This window comes from Lissotriton vulgaris, chromosome 8, assembly GCF_964263255.1.
Source record: "Lissotriton vulgaris chromosome 8, aLisVul1.2, whole genome shotgun sequence".
Classification (NCBI taxonomy): Eukaryota; Metazoa; Chordata; class Amphibia; order Caudata; family Salamandridae; genus Lissotriton; species Lissotriton vulgaris.
This window is the reverse complement of record NC_141696.1, coordinates 511,772,943-511,789,606: the sequence shown is the minus strand read 5'-3', so window position 1 is coordinate 511,789,606 and position 16,664 is coordinate 511,772,943. Positions and strand designations below refer to the sequence as shown.

The following is a 16,664-nucleotide window of genomic DNA, read 5'->3' as shown; positions in this document are numbered from 1 at the left end:
AGCCAAAGAGGGCGGAGTCTGTAAGGCTTTGAAGGTCCAGGAATGCTGCACTTACATTCCAGACAATTCAAAACCTCTTGAGAAATACATACAAAATATAACTGAGATACACCAAGAAATCGAGGATCTGTCAAAAGTAAATGTGTGGGAAAAAGTGGGTCACGGAATGGGTAAAGTTGGAGGTTGGTTCGCCAACCTAGGGAAAAGCTTTGTATGGTACATTCTAAAACCTATCATCATAATAGTGATCTGTGTGATCATATTGTGGGGACTAGTGAGGTTGTACAAATGGTACAGAGCAAATAGGTTACAAAGATCCATGAGAGAACAGGAGCAGAGATTAGCTGCGATGCAGGATAATCAGTACAGGAGTCTGAGGGCTCTAGAAATGATAAAGCGAGGGAGTCTTGCAACGAGCTCTGTCTGAGTCGAATTAATGGTGGTGTTGTGATGGTGATGACCCCTGAAGGTCATCAAAGGGGGGAACTGAGAGAGCGCAAAACTGAGAAAAATGTATAAGTGCACCATATTCACTAGTTAGATGCATGAAATAGCTAAAGCACGTAGAAGTGTCGAAATTACATAGAATTACATATACTTACGAGTGTTTAATCAATGTAGAGTGCATATTATAGAGTGTGAAGCTAAAATAGTAATGTTTAGAAATGTTAGAGTGCTGTTAAGACTCCATGTTATGTGACTGTTACAGAAGAAAATGTAATGCTGCTAAACGTAGAAACGCAGGCCTCATGGCAATGTATGAAGAACGAAAACATGCTTTTGCAGTTCACATTTAATGGATTATTACTTTTACTGCTATTTTAGAATATTATTGATCATGCGTTAGAAATCATGTTTGTAGAAGTGTTTCATATAATCGAAGTGTATTAAGTAGAATCATATTAGTTTAGTTTTAAGAAATAAAGGTTCACGGAGTGCAGGCCTCTTGCAAAGTAATTTAGTTGGCCTGGAAAGATAAAGTTGCTTCTTTGATCTGCACGTGTTAGTTAGAATTAAGTCTCGTTAAGCATAAATTGTCATTCTTGGTAGAAGTTTTATGGCTCGAAACAGATAACTGGAGGTTGGAATTTGGGGCCCTATTCATGGGTGTCTGTTTGCAGGTGTGAGGGGGTTCCAATCAAGAGAGTGATGAATAGAGCTCTGTCTGGGGAGACAGGCACAGGCCTGGAGGAGGTTCCAAGAATGTAATGGGGGGTACCGGCGAGCGGAGAAGAAGCCTGGGAAGCAAGGTCAACGCTAACAAGAGGCCCAGAGGAGTATCAGTATGGAAGAAACCAGAATCGAAACCACGTGAGATGTGTACGTGAGGGGCGTCTCTGAGGGGCGTTTCAACTGCAATTGTGATTTTGTATTAGGGACAGCACCCTGGGGTGGAGTTAGAGCAGATGGCCTGAGGACCCTTAGAGAGCGGATGGGTAGGCAGAGAGGGCATGACTGCAATGCACAGAATTACATCAGAGACTAAGGGAAAGTGAGTGAACTTCTTTGGAAGTCACCACTGCTGACACCTTTTTAACTCAAGGGTTTTGTTAAGTAGGGATGTCACTTAGTTCAGTGCAGGGACAGCCTAACCTGATTCTTTTCCTTTTGTAAATGACGCTCCAGTTACATCTTGTGTCAATTCTTGCAAACCTGTTAATTTTTGAATTGGCTTTAGTTGTATTTTTCTGTCGACTAAGATCGTTCAGAGAATTCATGTTTGTATTGGTGCCAGTATACCTCTTGAACCTTATATTGAGATGCTTGTATCTACAATTATCTTTGGCTTTATAATAAACCTTTAAAACGGATTCGTGGTAAGTGGTTCTTCAGAGTTGTGCCAATCATTGGTTTGATTAACCTGGTAGTAGATTGCTCTTACTCTATGACAGGCAACAAAGATTCAGTCGACCTGATTGGGGATTTAGATCTAGAGTGATCAGATAAGAGATCAAAAATCCCGCCTTCCCACCAGATATATTACTATATTCTGCAAGGAAATATACATCCACTTTGAGGGTTTGAGTAAGGACCTCAGCCTTAGCTGCGTTTCCACTTTGCCTTGGGGCAGGTCTTTGTTGAGGCAAACAGTGTCTTGATTCAGACTCAGGAGAAAAAGGGATGAGGGGTAAGAAAGTATGCAATGGCCAGCAAAAACATTTAATCAAAACCACATGCTTGGACTGATATGAATCAGCTGCAGTAGCCTATAAGTCAAAGAACACAATTAGTAAAAAGTAAACAGGTGCTCATCACATAGGGCAAGGAGAACAACAAGTCTTCTTCTCGGGGTATGCCTTTAGGAACCGGGAAAATTTGAAAAAAGAAAGCCAAATTCTACAAAAGTGAAACCAATAGAATAATTAAATGGCATATGATATGCTAGAACAGTTGCCAGGCAAGGATCTTCAGCGAATGGCCCTGATATGCTGCCACTTTAGTGTTTGCCCACTAGTGGAAACAGCAGATCCCCCAGTGCCAACTTGGCTAGGCCTGCTGCTACTGGGTCTGCTTCTGACAGCCATCGTCTTACATTGAGAATTAGGCAAATCAAGTACATAACGTCAAAGACCTGCCCAACATGAAGTCTTCAGTTGCCACACATCTTCAGTCACTAGCCCTTCGTTGTGGACTTTGATCACCCTCTGGTCTGCAGTGAAACAACAGATAAACTCTGCATGTGGTGGTGGCCTGACACATGACTCCTACCAAGGAGCGCAAGCATGCCCAGAAGACAGTTTCTTTCTGTGACCCAAAATCAATGCCACCATGACACAGCTTCACACCCATCATTGCATTTTCGCAGACAGAGCTCACACCAGAACAGTAGGAGTACTTTCAGTTAAACACAGCTTAGGCACTTCTGCTAGGCCTGCGGAGGCAAGGCGACTGCTGCCCTAGTGGCTTTGCAGCCTGCCAGAAAGGGGCAAAAAGAGCACCTTAATATACTCAGGAAACATACACCCTGTTCTCAAGAGCCTGAACAGGCTCAGGGACGACATTCCTTTCCTTCAAGACATACAGGAATATATGTGTCTTACTGACTCCATGTTTAACACCAGTGAAGCAATTATAATACTGCTTACACCACAACTTGCAGGGAGAAATCTGGTGGAGTAATAATCGACTGCCAGCAGTATTATTTTAATTAATTATGTCCATCATTTATCTTGACTTAGGAAGAACTGTCAAATCAGCATTCTAATCGAAGAATTTTGATGTGCTTCACATAATTAACTCAATAACAAATAATCATGTAGAAAATGAGGACAAAATGAACTCTAGAACTCACCTTCCCAGTTTAAGCAGTTTCTGGCAAATTCCACCACTGCCAACTGCATTCCCAAGCACACCCCTGAAACAAAAAAGCAAACACATGGGGCAATTTAACTAACACTCAACAATTTGGCCTGCACATTTTTTCACTCTTTAAAATATTATTGTATTGCTATCTTCTTCCAGCTATCCAATTGATTGTGCTATTAAACATCAACATAAATGAAAGGGAACATGTGTTTAAACTGTTACACCATAGTAGCATTAAGAAATAGTTTTGCTGTTTAATTAAGATGTTGCTCTGTCTTTAAAAGATGCTGTTCTAAAATAACAAACAGGTCAATGGCTACCATCAAGTTTTTAAAGGAAGCATTAACGTATTTGAGGTTTCAAAGGCACATTAATAATGTCCACAACATACGCACATTGTTAACCTACTAAAATGCAGCTCTGTGGGCGCAGGGAAGGGTCCGCTGAATTTTCGTACGCAATATAGATGTGATTTAAAGGGATTCTTGAACACGTGATTGCCAGAATATAAGGCACTGGTAATTTATAACCAGGGTCCAGTTTTATGACCTTACTGGCTCCCTCTGGTCAGAGAACTTTTAAGGATCCTGCTATTTCAAATGTCCCCATTGGGGAACCAATGGTTTGGGGATCTGGAAACCCTGACCAAGAATAAGCTCTTGTCAGACTGGAACAAAACCATCCTTGAAATAGATAATATTTGAAGCAAGTAATTTGGTATGGAATAGTCTAAGAGCACTTTCAGCACCTAAGGACGTTTACATACTCATTGCTGGGCGATTGAAATGAGCTTGCTCAGCGACTCACAGTGACAATTCCAATGTTAAATATAATTTGAAATGGTAGAATCCATATATGTCCCATCACCCCATAATCAAGGTTGATGAAAGTGGCATTGCAGATGAGTGTACCATTGTTGGCTTTGCCATCATGATTCTTTGCTTGGAGGACTTGACACTGTCAGATATGGCGTCTGATGAGCATCCCAGTTTAGGGTAGCTCATCAGACATTATTTATATTTTTGTTCCCTCTGCATGGGGATTGTTGGACTTGGCCCTTTTTGCAGGGTCATCCTTGAACTTTTTGCCTTCCTCCTGTATTTTCTAGTAGCTGTTGTTGGCTATTTTATGACTCTGGGCACTTTACCGCTGCTGATCAGTGCTAAAGTGCATATGCTCTCTATTGTAAATTGTTGTAATGGATTAGTGACTCCATGATTGGTTTATGTGATTTACTTGTCAGACCCTAGTACAGTGCACCATGTGTGCCCAGGGCCGGTAAAGTAAATACGGCTGGTGGGCTTGCAGCACTGGTTGTGCTACCTACAGAAGCAGCTTGTAAAATATGACTCAGGTCTTCCATTGCAGAGCCTGTGTGTAGCCTGGGGCAGCCATGTCGACTCGGCAAGTGCACACATTTGCCAGTCCTCAAACCTTCCCTTTTCTACATTTTAGTCACCCCTAAAGAAGGCCCGAGGGCAGGGTTCATTGTATGTAAAATGTAGGACATGCCCTGATGTGTGTGGCATGTCCTGATAGTGAATTACAGCCATTTTAATTTTTCACTATTCCAAGGCTACCTGTTCCCATAAGCCAGAATGGGCAGTTTGATGATAACATCTGTTAGAAATGGGATTTCTGGTTGGTTAAGGCTTGCGCCAAAGCCAGGCAGAAACCACCATTCTCGTCAGGGCAAGGGAGTTACACGCCAAGATAACCCCTGCTCACCCCCTTAATAGCTTTGCACGAGCAGTCAGGCTTATCCCGGAGGCAATGTGTAAAGTGTTTGCGAAACACACACACACAGCAGCAACACACTGGGCACACCACCAAAAAGAAACTCCACACAAGGTTATATATAAAAATAGCCTTTGTATTACCATAAACACATTAGATCATAATCACACAATTACACTGTGCCAACTGGCACTGGGCAGTATTTACAGGGGATTATATACACATGACAGGGCCACGTGGGCCACTGTTAGAATCATCACTTAGTAGAAATAGCACTTCTAGAACATAAAATAATTGTAACACAAAATACAATTGTAGGACATAACCTGTAACCACTGGTAAAAGGTAGGAACACATTACGCAATCCTAATCACTTTAGGCATAGATCACGCAGGGAAACATAAGCTCAGTAGCATAAACTATACTAGGCAAAACGACCTCGTAAGCATAAAAATACAGTTAGAGGTATCACTGGCATAAAGGCATTGTAATGTAATGTAATGATGTCTTGTAAAGCGCCTGAATCACCCCACATGGGGTATCTCCCCGCTGTAGACTGCTGGGGAACCCGTCCTGGCTTTCCCTGTGAGATGGTCCCTACTGGGTATCTCCAAAGTGAAGTTAGCAGCAGAGTACAAAGTTCCCCGGAGATGGTGTGAATGCGTGGGGATAAGGGGTGGTATAGTCAGTACTGTGACTGGAAGGGTTCCCTAGTCGGAACTTGGAGAGCCTCATACACCCAGAGTATTAGGTGTGTAACACACCCTTACTGGAGGGTATCCAGTGTCATCATCGGCTCACTGCCCCTCGACAGACCGGCGCTGCAATGTCTGCCCGAGTACCCACAGGTACTCTTTTAGCGGGGTTCTTTAGTTCCTTGCCGATGGTGGGTGTGAGTGAGGAGGTAAAGAAGTGTAGTCAGTGTAAATGTGAGTGATAGTAAAAAGGGTAAAACAGTCCACACTGAATTTTATTAACGTGGCTGGTTCCCTGGTTAAAAGGGGTGAGAGGGGAGCTAGAAACCGTAACAGTGTACAGAACTCTAACTCAACCCCCTGGTGTGGTCAACATGTTTCTCGCCGGAAGGCGATTCGTCAGGACCTGAATACAGTGCTACACAGAAAAACACATATGAACTAAATGCTCATTCAATATGTAGACATATCATTCAATATGTAGACAGTAGATACAACCTCTCACAGTCGGAGAAAAAGAGGTCCACGGGGTCCTGCTCTATTTAGGCGACCCTAGGGGGATTTGCATAGGGCCTCGCAGCATGCTCCCGTGAGGCCAGCGCTAATAGGTTACAGGAACCTTAAATAATGTGCTGGAACGGCGGAACACCTACCCCTCACGCTCGCGGCACCTGGTCAGGGTGCGGAGCAGCTCCAAGGTGAAACCAGGCATCCCCGGCGTATGTGGGGGGGCCGTTGTGGAGATGAGGCAAGCTAATGGCCAGAGTTGCCGAGTGTGATCCCTGGTTAGAGTAGGCACCGAGGCGAGAATTATCAAGTCCGCTGACCCTGGTCCACGACCCTGCCGCGTCGGGAATTGAACCCTGGTCCCGGGCCCTCCTCTGCTTCCGGGTCTGCTGCCTCTAACAAGTGAGCCACACCACTCCTTGCACATTACGCATAAATCACATTAGGCAATCATTATCACAAACCCAAATTACCAATCACCTTGCGAAGAATCACAGTAGGTACTGACCCCAGGCCAACCGGCCTTCCGTGGGGCTCAAACGCCCTTTGTCCAACAGTGTCAGGGCTGGCTGCGCAAGCAGCCAAAGAAGAGTGCGCAACAGGGGCCTAAACGTAGCAGCTGTCCACTACTTGCTGGACAGCTGTAAAGGCACAAATGTGAGCGAAGGAGTGTGTCTCACTCCTGAGTTCAAAACCTGTCCCTTAAAAGAAAGAGCAACCTAAACAGTGCAACTACCCACTACTTGCTGGGCAGCTGTGAAAGTTAGGAAAGGCGGCCTGGGCTCTCAGTAGCCCTCTAAACAAATTGAACCAAACGTTGGAGCCATGCACGGGCTCTAGAAATGATGGGGCAAAACGTTGGAGCCATCTAGGCTCTGAAAGCAACTATGCCCCCTTCGGAGCCACGGAGGCTCTGGAATGATGAGGGCAAATGTAAGAAAGAACACAGGCCCCTCTGGCCCCTTTAACAGTCATCGCCCTTTAAACAATTATGGCCCAAGCCCCTCACAGGGACTTTAAATTCCAAATCGTCCCCTCGTGTAGCTGCCCGCATTCACAGCAGCTGAGGCCAAAAATGGGCATGGGCACCACATCAGCACATTTCAAAGCGGGGTCCCCGTCCTGGGCTCGTCCTGCAATGCCACCTTAGGCCAAATTTTGCCCCGAGGTTGGGAAGTGTGCAACTGCCCCAGGCCCGGACTGGCCGTTGAGGGCACCGGGCAATCCCCCGGTGGGGGTGGGGGCCAGTTTGGGGCCCCTGGGGGCCGTTTTTGTTACAGGGCCGTTTTTGCAGCATAGCTGCAAAAACGGCCCTGTAACAAAATCGGCCGAAAATCGGCCCTGGCAGAGAGCGCGGCCGACCCCCCTCCCCCCGGGAGGTGGGGAGGGGGGGCCGGCCGAGCACTTTGCCAGGGTCGGTTTTGGTTCCCAGTCCGGCCCTGAACTGCCCGCGACCATGCGGCGTGGCTGCACCTATGGGCACAAATGTAGCTCCCACCGCACCCAAGAGAGGTTCTCTGAGGGCCCCTAAAACGACCGACCCACGACCCTGCAGGCGGCTGCATTGGCAATGAAAATAGGGACAGTGATTCCCCTCCAGCAGGCTCTTCCGAATCAGCAAGTGAGACCCAGACACTCACCCACTGGATTTGGGCGCTCCGAGTCCTCTCTTTCCTCTGGGTGCTGGAAGTGGTCCCGACTGCCATGCGTGACCCACCAGTATTCTGGCGGTGACGTCAGCGATTCCTGGCAGCTGCTCTGGTTGCCTAGCAATGCCTGTACAGCTTCGTCGCATGCAGGGCTCTCATAAGCTCACGGGAGCCCTGCCCACAGACGTCCTGGATTACCGGGCAAATAAAGCTTGCGGGGCTCTCATCTTCCTCATGGGAGCCCCGCCTTCAGTCCAGGGTCCTCTGCCTCATCTCCAGTCTCATCGCGCTGTGGTTGCCTGCTCCGGCTTCACTCTTTGCCATGCGGGGCTCTCCTCTCCTCACGGGAGCCCCGGCACTGACTTCCGTCTTCCAGGGACAACCTAGGCCCCGCCCCCAGTCAAGGCTCTGCCTGGTTCCGCTTCCTGGTCCCCATGGGCAGCCCGGCGGTGATCTCCTTGGGCACAACACAGAGTAGGCACCCGTTTAAATGTAAATGTCCCTGGCGGGGTGGGCACCCGCTAGGGGATATTAAAAGCGGCAAGGTTCCTGGTGGGGTGGGCACCCGCTAGGGATACAAATCAGCAGAAATGCGGGGTAGGCACCCGCTTCTTATTAATAATCAAAAGTCGGCAATTGCAGCAGGCAATGCGGGGTAGGCTCCCGCGCCTTAGGTGAGGAGCATTGCGGGGGAATCTCCACACCGGGGATTCCCCTTCCCAGATGATCGCAGCCTCGCGCTGTAAGCCCTCAGCAGCCCTCCTAAGGCCAAAATACAGGGCTCCCAAGGCCACCAGTGAAGAATGGAGCACTCTGGTCAGCACTAAAGAGCCAAGTGCCCTTTTCAGGAAAGGCAAATTCCAGGGAAAGTCTTGTAAAATTAAGGGGGGGGGGCAAAGGCTGGGCGCAAGGCCAGCTCACAGGGCCCTCCAGCAGGGAGGCAGTCCCCAGTGGCGGTCCTCCTGGCGCCCAGCAGCAGGCCCCCCTCAAGTTAGGATCAGAAATAACCAATACATGGGGTCACAGCCCCTTCTTATACAGACATTTCCTTTGTCTAAGGCTGTAGGGCAGGGGGAGAACCAGTTACAACTGGTTCTTCAGTTACAACTGGTTCTTGAGCACTTTGTTTTGCTCAGCCCCTCTTCCTATTCACAGGACAGGCTAGGGACATCATACTCACCACAGGGGGCGGAGCCAGCATTGTGGAGGGAAGGCACAGCCCTATTCAGGTCCCAGGTGAAGCTCCCTACTGTCATCAACATGCAGATATCCCCATTCACCACCGGGCAGACCCATCCTGACTCCTGGAGCCAGGCACACCAGCCAGCTCCAGCCAATCACAAGCCAGACAGTCAATTCACATGCACTGCACAGACAAACGAACTTCCACACCGTCGTGCAGCATTTAATCTCACGAGTGCGCACATACCAAACTTGCCCCTGCGCTCCCCACACATCAGGAACTACCATGGACACACATATTCCCGATGCATTCCTATGGGAGGGCAGGCCAATCTCACCACACGCACTCAGATTGCGCACGCAACTTTAGACTGGGACACAGTGTTAAAGTGCGCAGAAGCCAAAAACAACTAACACCAGGTCACATCTAAAAGTAAAAGGTTTAGGGGTGAACCTTCTAAAAGGGCCAAGTCCAACTACATCTGAACACAGAATGATAAAATACATCTTTTAGTGAAGTTGGTTTTTAACATTCTGTGTTTGAAAATACCAGTGGGTATTTTCTTTTCTAACCATCCAGCCTGCCTCTGCTAGCTTGTGTGTTGCAGGTCTGGTTTGTGAGTGACAGGGGCTGGGAAGGCTCCAGGAGACAGGGTGAGTCAGCACAGGGATGAATAGACCTATCTGCATGTAGAGTGGTGGGAGGAGTAGCACCTGGGCCTGAATAGGGCTGTGCCTGCCTTCCACAATGCTGGCTCAACCTTCATTGGTGCATCTGATGACCCTGGCCCCAAGCTGACAAAGGAAAAAAGGAGTCCTGTAAGCAAAGTTCTCCAGGACAGCAGAGAACTGGTTTGGACTAGGCACAGACACTCTCTGCCTTCAGAGAACAAAGAAAATAGTAGTATAAATACTGGGGCCCAGACCCCAGGACTTTAGATCACTTCTGGGAAAACAAGACAAACCTTTGCCAAGGATTAGAACCAAGGAAGCTGCAGGAGTTTGGACTGCCCCTCTGCCAGTTTGCTGGGTCGGCCTGTAGTGGTTTCTTCATTGCCAAGGAAAGGAGAAGGAACTTTTAAATAACTTTCATCATCTTGCAGAATATTTCTCCTAGGTCTTGCACTTGTGCTTGTCTCCTGCTAAAGTCTAAGGGCTACAGGACTTCACCAGCAGCTCCCCCCCTGAATTTCCTTGCTGGGAATTCTGTCTGTAGAAGCCTGCGTGTCGCTGGGAGATTTAAGCGCGACTCAAAAAGAGGAAGCGTGTCGCCATCGAAGCTGTTGCTTTTGCATCGCCGGAAAAGCGTGTCGCCGCCGCAGAGTCCCCCGCCGCATCACCAGAGAAGCATGTCTACATCGCAGCTGTTTGCTGTCGCATCACCCAAGAAGTGTGCCGCCACCGCAAGGGTCACCGTCGCATCACTGGAGAAGCATGCCGCAGGGCCTGTCGCGGCTCAAAAGTTACAGAGTTCGCCGCAGGGCCGTCGGACGTGCATGCATCGTCTTCACGTCGTCGCATCGCATCAAGGGCGCCATCTTATCTCATCGCACTGGATTGTCGCATCGCATTGAGGCGCCATCTTGCCACATCGTAACCGGAAAGTAGTACTTGAATCAACACATCACCACCACTCCGGTAAGGAACAGACGCATCCCCTACACTGCGCAAGCATTGAGGCGCTACGCATCGGCTCCTGCTGAAGCAAGGAACCGACGCATCACCCTCCCTTCGAACATTTTGTTTGTTTTGAGTTACGCATCCAAGGTACTTTTGTGAGAAACGCGTTGCATTTATCATCAACTTGAACTAAGTTACTTCTACCTCCTTTAAGTCTATTTTGAGTACAGTATTGTGGATTTTTGTCGTTTGTGGTCTTGTGTCAAATCTATATATAGAATACTTATTTTTATAAAACCTGTGTTGTGTCCATCTGTAGTGTTTTCACTGTATTACTTTATGTGTTCACAAATGATTAACACAGTGCCTCTGAGATAAGCCTGTCTGCTCGTGCTAAGCTACCAAGGGGGTGAGGGTCGATTATCCAGGAGTGTAATCCCCTTTCCCTTACTAGAAGCAAGGGTCCCTATTTGGTCAAAGGTACGTACCTCTGTCAACTAGAGACCCTCAATTCTAACAGGGATCATCCATAAAAGCTGCACAGTCCTGCACAGAAATATCTTAAAGTGTCCTCCATGTGTCCTGCTGTAAAAAAAAATAATATGGTGGTGAACCAACTAATTTTATCAAAGTCATTGTGATATCATAGAAAATAAAGGCCAGGTGAAATGTGAAACTCAATTAGTTATAATCAAACAAGAACTCTAGCCCTACCCTGCCATCACATGATTTTCTTTGCTAGCACAAAACTGTGAACTTAACCTAGTATTTCTCTCTGAGCTGTTGCACTATCTTAGTAATCCTTACTGGTAAGGGCGCAGAGGATCAAATACATTTCCGGTCGTGCTAAAGATGAGGTTAAATACAACCATAAAGAGACACTCCCCCCTGATTGGTTAGGTCAACATATATCAGCAGGTCTTGCCCTAAACAGAGGCACAGGTATTCACCAGGACCATGGCCACTCTTGTTACACTAAGGGATACCTTTGAGGTATTTCTATAAGGTGAAATGAAAGGAGCGTATAAACAGGAAATGAAAAAGGAATGAAAATATACAAAACCAGTGGAGGATATCGCCTTGCATAGAGGAACTTTTTGCAGTATACTAGAAACAAAGGCATTAGGAGAACAGCATTTTGGTAGTGGCAACATTCTTCATCACAGGTGTTGATACAGGACATTTACCAGAAAGTAGCAATGTATAATTTCAAAGAATCATAATAATTACTCTTGTCTGGTAAAATGAGTGTGACATTCACAAGTTTTTTTTTTACAGATAACTCAGAATTCAAAAATGAGGCCAACATAGGAACCGTGATGCCAGCCTTTGGCTATTAACACTGCCTTAAATCACCTGAGTACACACACCCAGACTGCAGAACAGGTCGTAGTATATATGATACGCAGCTCAATCTAAGGTAATCACTGTCAAGACCTGACAGAAAAAGTATTTTCTTGTCAATTATATATTTGCACTGAAGTAGTGGAGCAGCGTAATATAGGGTCTACCCTTACGCATCACAGAAGTGCAAGTATATATGTGCATCTGACATTATATTCATGGTGGGCCTTAATACTATTAACGTGTTTGACTCATTTTGACGCATTTACAGAAATGTAGTCACTGTAGAATTTAGAGGTTTATAAACCCTTGACCCTGGTTACAGGCAGGTCACTCCCCTCGCCGCACAGCTCCCTGCCCGACTTTCACTCTACTGCTGCCAGCCCTCTGCCTTAATTCCACAGCTTTCTCACTTTTTTCTTCACCTGCTGCATTTCTTCGCTTTTTAACCCTATTACTCTCCTTCTTCACTGTATTCCCTCTACTTTTCCACTTCTCCCTCTGGGACTCTTGCTGATTTGATTGGCAGCTTGCCACTTTCCCTTCCCAACGCTGCATCCCCTGCAGTCTTCCCCCTCGCTCGCCCATTCGTGTCCTACTCCCTCCTTCCAGCTGCTCCTCCCTCCCACCTCCCCTTCTTATGGCGGCCGCTGCGTGGTGAAGAGAGCAACCCTTGACCCTGGTTACAGGCAGGTCACTCCCCTCACCGCACAGCTCCACCTTAGTGCGCTTGTCTTTCACCCCGCTGGTGTTGCGAGTTTGCGCCATCCCTCGACCTCAATTCCACCCCTTCTGCAGCTTTCTCACTTTTTTCTTCACCTGCTTTTTAATCCTATTACTCTCCTTCTTCACTGTATTCCCTCTACTTTTCCACTGCTCCCTCTGGGACTCTATCTGATTCTATTGGCAGCTTACCACTTCCCCTTCCTACGGCTGCATCCCCTGTGGCCCGCCCCCCTCACTCGCCCATTCGTGCCCCGCTCCCGCCTCCCAGCTGCTCCTCCCTCCCACCTCCCCTTCTTATGGTGGCCGCACGCAGCTCGTGCGCCACTGGCGCCCCGAAGGCGCACCTAAGGCAAGCCCGTCTGCGCCCGTCTGTGCCTAGACCGCACCCAGCGCCAGACCCCCTGGCTTCCACGAAAGCCACGATGCCCGACGCCGCTACAACGCCGGCACCCTCCACGAACTCAACGCCGGCCGATGATACACCTGCTTCCTGGCCACGGCAGCACCATCAAAATCATGAACACCATCCACTCCAGCACCCCTGCCCGCACCACGTCTTCAACAAAGCAAGCTCCACCGTCGCACCCCATATCCGCAAGATCATCAACAACTCCTTTAAGATTTCCACATTCCCGGAGAACAGAAAGCATGCCGAGATCAACGCCTTACTCAATAAACCCAAGGCGGACCCTAAGGACCTCAAGAATTTCTGGCCCATCTCCCTACTCCCGTTTCCGGCAAAAGTAATTGAGAAGATTGTCAACAGGCAACTGACCCTCTTCCTTGAAGAGAACAACATCCTGGACCCGTCCCAATCTGGATTCCACAGCAAACACAGAACCGAAACTGCCCTCATCGCCACCACCAATAACATCAGGACCCTACTGGACAACAGAGAAACCACGGCCCTCATCCTCCTAGACCTTTCGGTCGCCTTCGACACCGTCTGCCAGCACATCCTACGCACATGCATCCACAACGCCGGGATCCGCGCCAAAGCCCTGGACTGGACCACCTCCTTCCTCACTGGCAGAACCCAGAGTGTCCGCCTCCCTCCATTCAGATCTAAAGCCACCAAGATCTTCTGCTGCATACCCCAAGGATCATCCCTCAGCCCGACACTCTTCAACGTCTACATGGCACCGCACGCCCACATAGCCCGATCGCATACCCAACATCATCTCATACGCCGATGAAACCCAGCTGATCCTCTCCCTCACCAGGCCGCCCACCACCGCCAAAACTAACCTCAACGAAGGCTGCCAACGAAAGAATGAAGAACAGCCGCCTGAAACTGAACTCGGACAAGACGGAGTTCCTCATCCTCGGCTCCACCCCCTAAGCATGGGACGACTCCTGGTGACCGGCCACTCTGGGAACTGCACTGACGCCCACCGACCATGCACACAATCTGGGGTTCATCCTAGACTCATCGCTATCAATGACCCAGCAAGTCAACGCCGTCTCGTCCTCCTGCTTCAACACCCTCCACATGCTCCGCAAGATCTACAGATGAATCCCCACCAGAACCAGAAGGACGGTCACCCAGGCCCTTGTCAGCAGCAGACTGGACTATGGCAACGCCCTCTACGCGGGAACCTTGTCCAAACTCCAGAAATGACTACAACACATACAGAACGCATCTGCACACCTCATCCTCGACATCCTCCGTCACAGCCACATCACATCCCACCTGAGAGACCTGCACTGGCTCCTTGTCAACAAAAGGATCACCTTCAAGCTCTTCATCCACGTTCGCAAAGCACTCCACAACACCGGACCAGCATATCTCAATGAACGACTCACCTTCTACACCCCCAACCGCGTGCTCCGCTCCGCTGACCTCGCCCTCGCCCGCACTACCATCCTCCACATCCGAAGAGCGACCGCCGGCGGCAGATCGTTCTCCCACCTCGCCGCCAAGACATGGAACACCCTCCCCATCCACCTGCGGCAAACCCAGGACCTGCTGCCCTTCAGGAGACTTCTCAAGACCTGGCTGTTCGAGCAGTAGCAACACCTTCCCCCCCAGCCCCCCAGTGCCTTGAGACCCTCACAGGTGAGTAGTGGGCTTTACAAATGCATGATTGATTGTTTGATTGATTGAGTAATAAACACGTGCACTAATGTTCAACATAACATGAATTATGTATTCTTTACTCACGTTTTACAGTACACTTCAAGTTATAATTGTATATGTTAACATGTATTCCTTGCTCACTTTTTACTGTTTATTAAAATTACACGTGTGCATGTCTAACCATGAAAATGCAAATGCACATTGAATGCTTAGTTAAAGTTAGCCTGACTACAGGCCTTGCTTTAAAATGTATTTTACTTAGTCAGTGTGTTCTTTGCCTGTGCAGGTGTGCTCTCAAGGCTTTGTTAGTAAGAGAAAATGAGTATTATAGTTTGTTTTCGTTTCTTGATAGCAAGACCTGAGAAGAGAAATCTTGGCAACAATGTGAAGACCTTATGAGCAGATGAAGCCTCCAAATCATCATATATCAGGAACGAAAGGACATTCAAGGTTAAAAATCTATCCAAGTTCTGTGGGATGGGAAAGTCTGGTAATGTTGCAATCATGCAACGTGAGGTGACACCATTGGTCCTTGGAGGGGTGAGAAGAGGTACACCTGATGTTGGAGTTTGAGTATGTTTTCATTTATGTTCACACTGTTAGTAGATTCCCTTGGACTTTGAGGGGCACTTACCTCTCTGCTTCCTTTATCCTTGAAAGTGTTAAGCTTCAGATTTCAGGGAGATTTGTTTTGGAGTCTTCATTATGAGGACACCATCTTGCATTTCCGAACTCCTTTAAGACCTCATTCTAGAATCCATCCTTATTATGAACCTAGAATCTTAACCTGATGTCTTTAGAGTGTATTCGTGCCTAGGAGGGAATACTAGAGTTTCTTTATGGAACACATTTCTATTCTTTGTATTCTGTTTTCTCGCTGCTGTGAATTTTTCATACCTTTGAGACTGATCTTACTGCATGATTTCAGTTTATCAACTGTAATCCTTTACCTATTTAATATCCTTTTGATATTCATATTGGTTGGATTGATTGCTAATTTGCAATAAACCACTTAACTTCAATCATCGATTCCTGGCCCTTATTGTGCATTCAAATGGCCTTTACAGAGATTGAATTGTTTTATTAATGCTAGCTACCTTATTGTCTCAGTCAACTTAAAGAAAGCCATCAGACATGAGATTGTAAATAACACTCCTGAACGCTCTCAGATGGTAGCTTGTTGGATTGTTCAGTTATTGAGACATAGCGAGTGCCTGTATCTATGCGAGAGTCCCATCCCAGATTTGCCCACGCCTCAATCCGAATCCCAATGCCCATGTCCCAATTTAAAGGAGCAGCAGTATTCCAGCAATTTGGAATGGAGTGGTAGGAGCAGCGGAGTAGTGAGTATTAATAGGGTCACACTTTGTAATTGCTTATGTCTAGCTTGTGGTGTTTTGCTGAGATTGCGTAGAGTGATGCAGTGATGTTTTAAGTTGTTGTACGGATGTGGAATTGCTTAATGCAAAGAAGTTAAAGCTGTTATCAGGCTTGAAGTAGCCTAAGATCCCAGGAAAATGATACGTTATAATTGTAGAGAACACTGTGTTATAATTGTCTGCTAAGTTTGGTGGTGTTAGTTGAGAGACATTGTCAGCTACACAATTTGAGCTAGGGACAAAAATCTCTACGTGTGAGTAAGGTATGGTAAACCCTTTTGTGCAGGGTTGAAGCACCACTACTCTGGGTGATTCTCTGCTGGTCGACTTTTCACTCAAATGTGAGTCAGAGCAGGCCAGAAGGTGTCACTCTGGACCGTTTCTTATGTGCCTGAATACTACTGATTAGTCAAGTCAAGAAAGCTTTATTCGATTGTTT

General features: G+C 47.4%; 1 protein-coding gene across 2 annotated transcripts in view; it reads right to left on the bottom strand.

Moving 5' to 3' along the window:
• CTPS2 (CTP synthase 2) overlaps positions 1-16,664 on the bottom strand; it is a 1,454,337-nt gene that overhangs the window by 657,738 nt on the left and 779,935 nt on the right. For both annotated transcript variants that reach the window (XM_086934328.1, XM_086934329.1), the window contains exon 12: positions 3,293-3,355. In XM_086934328.1, coding sequence (XP_086790454.1) covers positions 3,293-3,355 — 63 coding nt within the window. The remainder of the gene's footprint in view (positions 1-3,292; positions 3,356-16,664) is intronic.